General features: G+C 46.0%; 1 protein-coding gene across 1 annotated transcript in view; it reads right to left on the reverse strand.

The window, feature by feature from the left end:
• Positions 1-11,518, reverse strand: part of LOC147619926 (thylakoid lumenal protein TL20.3, chloroplastic-like) — a 41,427-nt gene extending 29,909 nt beyond the window's left edge. The window contains exon 1 of the mRNA XM_086825784.1: positions 11,271-11,518. Within this exon, the coding sequence (XP_086681910.1) occupies positions 11,271-11,469 (199 nt within the window). The 5' untranslated portion in view covers positions 11,470-11,518. The remainder of the gene's footprint in view (positions 1-11,270) is intronic.
• Positions 11,519-11,856: the final 338 nt, after the last annotated feature.

An 11,856-nucleotide genomic window follows, 5' to 3' on the forward strand; every position in this document is an offset into this window, starting at 1 on the left:
TTTCACACACAGTAATCAGCAGTTCTTCTCTCACACAGCAGCAAAAACGTATGCAGTCCACCAGCTTCTCTCCCACGCCTGAGAACTTGCACGACTCTCCAAAAGCAAGAGAGAGAGAGGGATGAGAGAGGCGTGTAACTCCAAAAGTGGAGTTGCCCCCTGTCCAAACTTATCCTAGGGTCCCAACTTTAATAAACATTAAAGTTCCCTAGGGGCCACTAAGGCCTAGGGGCAACCATAAATAAAACATTAAAAACATTAATGTTTTGGTCCCCCTTCACATCTGAAGTGTCCACACATCATTCTCATTTGTCCGGGCACCCCAAATGTGAATCTTTTAATATTTTTGCTCAGCAACCACCATGCCCACACTTGTGCTGTTCGATTTTCACAGGGTCATGACATACCCCCCTCTTGAAAAATGGCAAGCGTCCTCGATTGCATTCTGGTGATACAGCAAAATATCCAAAGTGAAATATACAATATGGCAAGATCAACGTCCCAATCTCTCTAAGCCATGCACATGTAACATCATTCACTGCAAACCAATGGCGTAGTAATAGTCCAAGTTGTATACCACTGTGAACCATACACAACCACAATATCCAAAGTGACTAGTACACATATATCATAGAAGTCCCATAAACAAATGTACTGTCAGCCATCAGTACCTTCGGGTGAGACAAAATCTGCACCAAGCGACCTCTAGATGTCATCTGAGCCTGTCTGTATCAAGGGAGTGGAGGTGCTACCCCCCTCTTGAGCATCAAGTAATGCTCCAGACCCATGCTCTGCTGAACCTGAATGAGCCACAACAAGAGTCGGCTCTAACTCAAAGGCATCGAGATAAAGCTGCAAAACCTGAGGTGAATCTGTCAAGTCACCTTCCTCCATCCACTTCGCATCCATCGGTGAATAGTTCTTGAACTTCACAAGATAGCGACGGGAAACTGTACCTCGTGAGTCGTACCTTTCTTTCCTTATGTGCCAGTATCTGCTCTGGAATCAGAACCTCATCAAGTTCCTCAACTTCCGGCTGAGCCTCATCTGATACATCCTCAGGCACATCCCCACGGAAACGTCTAAGGAGACTCACGTGAAAAGCATTGTGAATCTTCCAGTGATCTGGTAGCTTCAAACGATAGGCTACCTCACCAATCTTTTCCAATACCTGAAAAGGCCCATAATAACGCATGCTCAACTTAGGGAATAAGCGCTCTTTACCCTTCATCTTCTTGAGTCTAGCCTTTTCAAATCGCAAAAGAACCCAATCACCCAATGCAAACTCTAATGCATGTCTGTGACGGTCTGCTGCTTTCTTTTGCTTCTGCTGAGTTTCCTGGAGTGCCAACTTAACTCTCCGATAAGCTTCATCCATGTTTTCCACATACTGATCAGCCTCAAAGATCTTATCCTTTGTATGCAAAATGGGTGGTACCTTCTTCCCTCCTTCCACAATCTCAAAAAGCGCCTTGCCCGTCGAGGTATGGACAGTGTTGTTATATGCAAACTCCACCAAAGGAAGATACTTTTCCCATTGTTGCTTGTGCTCTGATACATAACACTTAAGAAGATCCAACACTGTAGAGTTAGCCTCTTCTGACTGACCATCTGTTTGTGGATGAAATGACGATGAAAACTTGAGAGTTGCACCCATGTTGTCAAACAACCCTCTCCAGAACAAACTCGTCATCCGTGGATCACGGTCACTAATGATAGACGTAGGCAAGCCGTGATACTTGAAGATGTTCGCCATGAACAACTTCACCATATGATCCACTTTGATCGTCTTACGTACGAGAATGAAATGAGCCTGCTTACTGAACCTGCATATGATAGTCCAAATGCCATCATTGCCCGTTTGTGTCCGTGGAAGATCAAATATAAAATCCATGGCAATGCTCTCCCAAGGTCTATCTGGAATAGGTAAAGGCTGTAATAACCCTGGTGTCTTTTGACGGTCAAACTTTACCTTCTGACATACGATGCATTGCCTCACAAAGGCATCAACATCTCTTCTCAAGGTTGGCCAATAAAAGAAAGTCTCCACTGCTTTTACCGTGGCGTCAATACCTCTATGACCTGCATACGGTGGAGCATGACTTTCAATCATAACCTTGAGTCGCAATGGCCTGGTAACACACAGTCTGCCATGCATCAATAAAAATCCATCTCTGAGAGTATAGTGCTCATGCCGCTGACCCTCAGACATCTGATCATACACCCTGCCAAAGTCCTCATCATGGGCATACTGCTCTTTCATTTCATCAAGCTCATGATGATAAGCAAGTGAAACTGCAGAGACCTGTGGCTTACGTGACAAAGCATCTGCCACAACATTCTTTTTGCCTTCCACATGCACAATCTGGAAGTGAAACATAGACAAAAAGTTTGCCCATCGCATATGCTTCTCTGAAAGCTTAGTCTGCGTGAGGAAATAATGCAAGGTCTGATGATCTGTCTGCACAGTGAAATCAGGCCCAAGCAAATAGTGTTTCCATGTAGAAAGAGCATGAATTACAGCCAACATCTCTTTCTCATAAACCTGTAAATGCTTCTCGGCATCTTGCAATATTCTACTCTCATAGGCTATCACATGTCCTTCCTGCATGAGAACTGCCCCAATGCTACTTCCACATGCATCACACTGGACAACAAAAGCCTTTCGGAGGTCCGGTAATACCAATACTGGATCCGAAGTAAGCTTTTCTTTAAGCTTTTTAAAGGCTGTAATTTCCCGATCAGCCCATCTAAACGGAGTTGCCTTTTTTGTTAAGGCATGAAGGGGCGAAGCAATTTCAGCAAAATACCGTATGTACCGCATGTAATAGGAACACAATCCCAAAAAGCTACGCGGTCCTCAAATCTGGCCAATTTAGAATTGCTTCCACCTTCGCTGGATCCATACGGACTCCATGCTTAGACACAATATGCCCCAAGAAGTGTATCTCTTGCAAGAAAAACTCACTCTTCTTGCCATTAATAACCAGCCGATGGTTCCTGAGTTCTGCAAACACAATGGCCAAATGCCTTCTATGCTCTTCCTCAGTTTGTGAATGCACAATCATATCATCAAAGAATGTGCCCACAAACGCTCTATGAGGCCTGAAAATCCTGTCCATCATTCTGTTAAATGTGGCAGGTGCATTTGTCAAACCAAAGGGCATAACCAAGAACTCATACAACCCGAACGTGGTTCGGAATGCTGTCTTATGCACATCCTCGGGTCTAATACGTATCTGATGATACCCACTTTTCAAGTCAATGCGACTAAATACTGTGGAGCCCTGTAAGCGGTCCAAAATGTCATCGATCCTCGGAATGAGGAATCGATTCTTGATGGTATTCTTGTTCAGCGCCCTGTAATCAATACACATGCGCCAAGAACCATCCTTCTTTTGCACTAAGAGTACAAGTGAGCAAAAGGGTGATGAACTAGGCTGTATCAACCCTTTATTCAAAAGCTCCTGCACCTGACTCATAATTTCTTCTTGTTGGGCTACACTAACACGGTACGACGGTCTATTCGGTGGAGTACTACCAAGAATTAGATCAATGGCATGATCTTCTGGCCTCTCCGGAGGAAGTTCCCCTGGCAATGACTCGGAAAGACAAATCTCGGAACCCACATAAGAAATCAGTCCTCTCCTTATCTAACATAGACAAATTAGACTTAGACTCATCATCTTGTGCATCCTTTACATAAATCAAGTACGCGGAAAGATGCTTTTTCATTACTGATGAAATTGCCGAAGCGGATACAATAGGAACAGATTCCCCTTTAAGTTTCACATCCAATACATGTTCTTTTCCTCTATGAGTCAAAGTGATCTTCCTATTGTATGTGTCCACCACCGCATGTACTCTGTGGCACCATGACATACCCAACAAAACATCACAGCCATCAAGAGGCATGATGAAAAATTCTTCGCTATCCACATAATCCTGCAAATGAAGCCTGAGCTTCCCAATGATAGGAGTGACAGGTTCTACATACCCTGGACAAGCCATGTTAGCCTCATATAACGGCCCCATCTCCTCTGCACGAATCCCCAATCGGCCAGCCAAATCTGGTGAAATAAAGTTGGCTCTAACACCTGTGTCAAAGAATATCAAGGCATTCTGATCTCACTTTGCCCCATGCCCTGCACAACTCTGTCTCTTCACCACCTGGCTGTTCCCCAACAAGATCAGGAACTAACCCTACAGAAGGTTTTGGTTTCTTTGACTTGGGCTCTCCTTTATTGTCAGAGTCCTTTTGGGACTTTCTCTTGGGACAATTAAAAGACATATGTCCCTCTTCTGTACAGTAAAAACATTTCCGAGCAGCTCTCAAAGCCTGTCTTTCCTCAGAAGTTCTCTTGGGCATTGGCAACTTCTTATACCGTGTCTCTGTAGACCCTTTGGCATCACGCGAAGCATGCCCAGATTTTTCAGCTTTCTTGCTCGAGTTCTTACTGCCTTTAAATCCAGATGAGACTCCAGTGAGTAACGCATTAGCTGTCATAGCATTCTCAATCATCTGTGACATGTTCGTTACTGGAGTCTTAATACAATAGTCACGCACCTCCTTGGGCAGCCCACAACAATACTTCTCTACTTGCTCAGACAAAGGCACTGCACGGTAAGAAGTAACTGGGAGTAAAGCTTCCCAAAACTTCTTATTGTAATCTTCCAAATTTTCACATTTTGAAGCATCCAACTTGTGCCATGCAGTCATTACATCCACCTCAAACGTAGATGTGAGCCATACGGAAGAGAAAACCTGTTTAAATTGCACCCAAGTAGATGGTGCTATGCCCTGCAAAAGAAGAGTAGACCACCACTGCAATACATTGCCTTTGAGAAAAGTCGCAGCTTTTCTCACCTTTGAGGACTTTGTGTAATTTTACCACCAGAAAAAGCTGCATCAAACTGCTGTAAAAAGGTGAGTGCTTTTAACTTATCTTTGGCCCCACTGAATGTATCAAATTTCACTGCAACTCCCCCTTCCTTATAATCCTTCACCTTTCCCATAGGCGTTAGATTATCGTATGGAAGTGGCTTCGCAAGATTGCTGCCCCCAACATTCATACCCATCATAGGGTCAACATTACCCATTCCCACACCTGGCATGCCATACATTCCAGCCATGTTTCCAAACATTCCATTATGCATACCGGGCTACATACCACCATACATATTTGCTTGCATTCCAGGTTGCATGCCCCCAAACATGTTTCCTTGCATTCCGGACTGCATACCACCATACATATTCCCCTGCATTCCAAGCTGAAAATTAGCTCCAAAAGGCCCTGGCATACCCATGCCTCCCTGAGGATAACCCCCTGTCATAGTTTGAAACACAGAGCCACCACCAAAATAACCTGGATGCATTGTCTGCTGAGGAATAGATGGCTGTCCAAAGAAAGAACTCTGAGAGTTAGCACCATAAGCATGCTGCATGTTTGGAAACTGTCCAAAAGATGGAGCCTGTGGGAAGGCACCACTATGACCCTGAGGAAGGTTCTTAGAACGCACCTACTTCTTCTTCTTTTCAGGCTCTGTACGGGATCTCATAAATTCAGCAAACTTCTCACTTTGTGTGAGCTGCATAAACACATCCATAACACCAGCCAAACGATTTTTAAACGGAGCATCATCTTCCTCTTTACCAAGCACATCTCTTGGCTGTGTTACATCCTCATAATGCTCATCATCTGCCGCCTGTTCTCCTGCAAGAATATCCTCAGATGCATTTCTCTCAAGAGAGGTCTCTTGCTCTTCCTCTTCATGATAAAAGTACTCATCTTCTGTATCAGACATGTTGCTGAATTTTTTTTTTTCAGCGATGACTTTCCTCGAGTCAACCACGAGCTCACCCCCTTAAGAAAGTTGATAATTGGTCCCGGGGACAGAACCTTGAAACGGGCCTCTGGTAGAAACCAAAGTGCGGTAGACTAAAAGAGAACGACACCTATTGGCCCCAAAGCTTGGCGCCCCTTTCGGTATTTCTTTATTCAATTTCAAAAAGATGTAAAGCTGAGTACAACAAAACCAGCCAGGAGAGTACACCTGCATGTCCAATCTGGCAGCCCACAATACCTCTTAGCACAGAGGATACACACACAGATCTGTGTCCCACAAAAGCAACACTCTGTGTTCCCCTCTAATCAACCAAGACTATTCAGCAGGGCAGCCTTGAGCACACATCTGGCATATCCCATGTAGATGGTTCCACAACACAGCACATACATACATTCACTGTCCAATCTCTGTTTCCACCCTTTCAATCTGCCATACCCCTCCTCTCACAAGGGGCCAGATAGCACAACTCTGCAGCAGACATAAGCCAATGGAAAGAAAGATAGATGGACTAGTTCAGAGCTTACCAAAATCAGCTCGTGAATCTACACCGGAGGAAGTGACTGTACCTGTCTGTACTTGCAGTCGCTTGTTTCAACAACTCTGCTTCACACGTGCACTTGACTGTACAAATCTGCATGTGCAACACGTGTGTGTACCTATCTGTACCTTCCTCCTTGCAGCCGCCTCAGTGCTGTACCTGCAGCTCTCTGATGATGCGCCGACTGTACCAAGTGAGGCGCAGCCTGCAGCTGTACAACACTGTACGGCTCTATCTGTACCAGCTGTACAGAACTGCAGCAGTGCACCCTGCACGTGTGTGTACCTGCTGGACAGTTCTGCGCCTGCAACTGTCTGGACAGTACTACAGCAGTACAAGCTGCACGTGTGTGTACCTGCTGGACTGGTCTGCGCCTGCAACAGTACCTACAGGTCTGTACCTGCTCCACAACCGCCGCCTAGGCCTGCAGCAGTACTTGCTGTCATACAGCTCTGTACGGGCAGTTTCCCCAGTGTTGTACGGCCTGTTTTCACACACAGTAATCAGCAGTTCTTCTCTCACAGCAACAAAAACGTATGCAGTCCACCAGCTTCTCTCCCACGCCTGAGAACTTGCACGACTCTCCAAAAGAGAGAGAGAGAGGGATGAGAGAGGCGTGTAACTCCAAAAGTGGAGTTGCCCCCTCTCCAAACTTATCCTAGGGCCCCAACTTTAATAAACATTAAAGTTCCCTAGGGGCCACTAAGGCCTAGGGGCAACCATAAATAAAACATTAAAAACATTAATGTTTTGGTCCCCCTTCACATCTGAAGTGTCCACACATCATTCTCATTTGTCCGGGCACCCCAAATGTGAATCTTTTAATATTTTTGCTCAGCAACCACCATGCCCACACTTGTGCTGTTCCATTTTCACAGGGTCATGACAAGTGGGATCCATCTTTGTAGCTTTCATCTGCAAGTCACGAAACTTCTCGAGGTAGACCTCATAAGTGAGGTGCTGCGAGGTCATGGTCAAAGCGGAAAACCGGGCAACAACATCATAATCATCCTCTTTCTTGAGGAATTCTTTCTTGAAAACGTCTTCGAATTGTGCCCAAGTCGTTGGCTTAGGGTTGAGTTCCTTCCACCAAAGTAAAGCTTTGCCGGACAGGAAAGCTGCTGCTAACTGAATCTTCTTTCCATCATCATATGGATGAAACTGAAAGTGAACTTGCCACTTGTGTAGCCACGTGTCCACGATCTCCTTGGTGCGCTGCTTTTGCTCGCCCCCGAACGGTTCCGAAGTAATGTTAGGGCCTAAAGCAGAGGCCAAGGTATCCATTCCCGAGAAAGTAGAGAGGGTAGTGCTTAATAGAGCGATGGAGTTCTGCAAAGCTTGCATCTGGGCTACGATTTGTGCCTGACGTTCCGTCGAAGAAGCTTCAAGAGCTACTTTGAACTCTTGGAAATCTGATTTCGTCAAAAAGATCAGCATCGGTGCCTTCCGTAGCCGGCAAGCCTTCGCATTCCACAAGAGGCTCCAACTCCGATTCTTGGGTCGACATCGTGAAGACGGTACGTGGAGAGAAAATTCGATCTTTGCACACAAAAAGTGCGAGTGAACTTAAGAGCTTGAGAGCTTGAAAACTTGAGAACTTGAGAGATGTGTGGCAAGAAGCCCACTTGAGGGGGTTTATAAAGGTTTCCCAAAAAAAACTAAAAGCCCCCAAAAGCTATGCTTGGCTTTTTCTTTGCTTTTGTGCTTTTTTTTCTTGAATATATATATATATATATATATATATATATATTCTATTGTCTTAAAAAAAATAAAACACCTTGGAAACCTTGGAGGAGTTTTTAAACCTTAAAAAAAATTTTAAAAACTCAAAAAAAAAAACGAAAGCTCTAAAAATGACGTAAGCTTTTCCTAGCTTTTTTTTTTTTGTCTTCCCCCCTGGATTCACCCGCCGGCGTGCTGGCTGCCGTCGCTGGATGCGCTGTCGTCGCCTGCGTCATCCTCTCATAGGCCTGGCCATAAGCCACGTGGCCTGGGTGGCTACGCAGGCCTGGTCTGGGCGCTGCCCGGCTGGCTACGCTGCCTGGCCTGGCTGGGGTACCTGCCCGCCTAGCGTAAGCGCTGCCTGGGCTAGCTGCGCACGCTTGGCCGCATGCCTGGCAGGCCTGGCCGCCTAGCGTAGGCGTTGCTGCGCTGCCTGGGCTGGCTACGCATCTGCCTACACAGCCGTGGGCGCCCCCAGCAGGACCTCTTTCAACCCCTTGGGCGGCTGTCAACCGTGCCCAACTCGACTAGTATGCACACCCGCCAGCAACACGTCAACCAGCACTTATGTCGCTCTCTCTCTCTTACGTGTTCAACGAAAAGCAAACGTGTTTTTTTTTCTTTTTTCTCTCTCTATAATACATGCGACTGCACAAACGATTCAGGCCTCTTCTTCATGCAACGCAATCAACCCTTCCATCTACCATCTCCCCATCAACATGGGTGTCTTTGATGAAGAAAAACACATACTATTCTGAAATCTGCAGTATGCACCAAAAAAAAAACAGCAAGCTTTTTAACACGTACCTTTCTTCGACCTCTTTTTCTCTACCTATCGACTTGCTCGTTCACGAGGTATGCTCTGATACCACTGTCAAATCCCCACGGATCCCCTCGTGATCGATCTTGGTTCGAAACTCGAATCCTGCAAACAAACGAACAAACAAACAACAAAGGGGGTGCAGGCCTGACTCACCTCCCAACCATGACAGCCGTGGGCGAGCCCACAGTCTTGGTTGTCCCCACCGAGCCACGAGCTGAGCTAACTAGGATGACGTACCGACCAATCTCCTCCTCGCGACGTCCCATACCGCCACGAAGCTGCCCTCGCGGGCCTCGAGACTGCTGCCGGCCCCTCGGCTGCACAAAGCAGGTGCACGTCTGCACTAGATCCAGGCTCCAAGACCATAGAGCTCTCACAAACTCACGAGACTCTCTATATTACAATAACTAACCTTGGCTACCCTTTTATAGGCTCTTGGCCGGTCATCGGGCATCCACACTTGGCCGCCCGCCCGTCCATACTTGGGTGCCCGCTCGTTAGTATTTCCCTAACTCAGCTCGTCAATTAGCCTGCCTAGTTCCAAGCTTCCCCAAGCCTCGAAACTAGTCTTGCATGCGTATAGCACACGGTAGATACACACTGTGCACATGACAAGTTCTTGACAGGAATGATGGTGATATGATTGTGGCATCTGGTACATTATGCCATGGGTTATACAAGTTAGACAAATATGTCAAAGTTGCTTATGTTGCACATGCAATGATTGCCACATCTGCTATGCCCAATGCAGAGCTTTGGCATGCACATTTTGGGCATGTTAACTTTGACAGTTTGATGCTTTTACATAGGCATCAGATGGTTTCATAGATGCCACCCTTAGAGACACCGCCTAAACATGTATGTGAGGGTGGCCATGTGAACAAGTGGTAAGTGTGGTTTCTAAACCTTGGTTTATTTTATACAGGTTTGCAAGCTATGATGGTTTTGCACACCGGTTTAATAGGGGGTGGACACTTCATTTAAATAAAGGCAAGTCCAGCCGGCCAAAAGGCTTGTTAAGGGGCATCTTCATCTTCTCTCTTGTGATGGTGGATGAGTGTGTTTGGGCACCCTTATATGGGTTCCCAATACCCAAAGGGGCAAGTGGGGCCATGTGTGTGGGCTGGCCCACACGTGACAAAAGAGTTGGTGCATGGCCAACCAAGGCTCTCTCTCCTCTCTCTTATCAAACAAGGAAAATCATCATCACCTACAAAATTGGCTAGTCAGCAGGGGCACGCATCTGTTAAATACAAAAATCCGACTGCTGTCCGTACACCCAGGCTGCTGCTCATACCCTGCCAAACAGTACAGCTGCTGGTGATACTGCTGTGCCTAGATGTACCCACACCATCTCCTTGCCGGCTGCTGGTCTGTACACCCTGCTGCTGTTCCTTACAGTACCACCGTACCGCTGACATCATCACTGCCAGATGCTGCCCCTGTGCATTCACCCTCTGTGTGTGTGTGTGTGTGTGTGAGAGAGAGAGAGAGAGAGAGAGATTGATTTTACAATCCATCATGTTACCTTTTCCACTGACATGGTTTTGCTGATCATTTCCTAACACAACAGGATTCTTCATTGACTAGCCGCCTTTTCATGGCCTTACACCTCCTTTTCCACTCAATCTGGGTGCTTCCGGAACTTTCTGGCACTGCTTTTTGCACCCTGCAACTGACCTAGCTAGCAACGATGGGTTTACACATCCTATATCTACAAAGGTTGATTGTCCTCGTTCATACTTTATTCTGTCACTTTTATTGGGAAAGGAACTTCCTGGGCATTTCGGACCACGACCACACCAGAAACATTATCGTGACTCTTATAGCATATGATACCAAAGATCAATAGAAACTTTATCACTGGCTACTGGGTTGCACTGGACAGGGGACTCAAGATGGCCAGCAATGCAACATGGGCTAGTGAGAGCATGCACGACATTGTAGCAGGACAAGTATGGTAAGCCCCCCACTAAAAGCTACAGACAATTTACTATAAGCTGATTCTAGCTTCTTTTGGATGCCATTCACGCATGAATGGATGTGGCGTTGACAAAAAACACGGATATACATGGCTTGGAAAGATCAAAATCTCCCTTCTAACGGCTAGTCAACTGCACTGCACTCTTTCTCTGTCCTGTTTTGTCGATCTTATCAGCCTAAACCTAAGGGTAAAAGGGCATGAACTTAAGCAATAGAGTCTGAAACTTCATTCCCCAAAAAAACCAAAAAAAACCAAAAAAAAAAAAGAGGAAAAAAGAATAAGGTAAGGGCATTGCAAAGCAGATGGTCGATAAGAAGTTTTCTGTTAAAAAAAACGGAAGTTGTTTGTAAGAAAACCTGGAAGTGGGTTGGTGCTGGAGATGCTGGAGCCAGAATTAGGAGTGCAGGACTCGCACTTGATCATACAGAGAGAGGTCGCTCTATTGCTGATGATGGTATTGTTATTGCTACTGCTGCTGCAGATGAGATTTCCATTGGCATTCAAAGACCCAAGACGCAGTGAAGAGGATGGGAGGGCCATGTTGATAGCAGCCATGATCCTTTGTTTTGATCGCTTGTCACCATTTCATTATCCATATGTATTGGGGCCTTCACACTTGGGAGGAAGACGATGGGAGGGCCATGTTGATAGCAGCCATGATCCTTTGTTTTGATCGCTTGTCACCATTTCATTATCCATGGGGCCTTCACACTTGGGAAATGTAGACTTCTCTACATTGGAAATTAAGATTGCTTGCCGTTACACACTTGGCTGCCTCATGGGATGCTGATGGGCAGTGGAAATCTTTGTTTCACACTTGGCTGCCTCATGGGATGCTGATGGGCAGTGGAAATGTGTGAAGCCCTTTGGTCCTAATTTAAACCCTATGTGTTTGCCTACCTACAAGTTTGCATGTAACATGTGTGAAGGATTAAAGGTGTG

The sequence above is a fragment of the Cibotium barometz genome, chromosome 32, assembly GCF_041138505.1.
Source record: "Cibotium barometz isolate CiBa-2024 chromosome 32, ASM4113850v1, whole genome shotgun sequence".
NCBI lineage: Eukaryota > Viridiplantae > Streptophyta > Polypodiopsida > Cyatheales > Cibotiaceae > Cibotium > Cibotium barometz.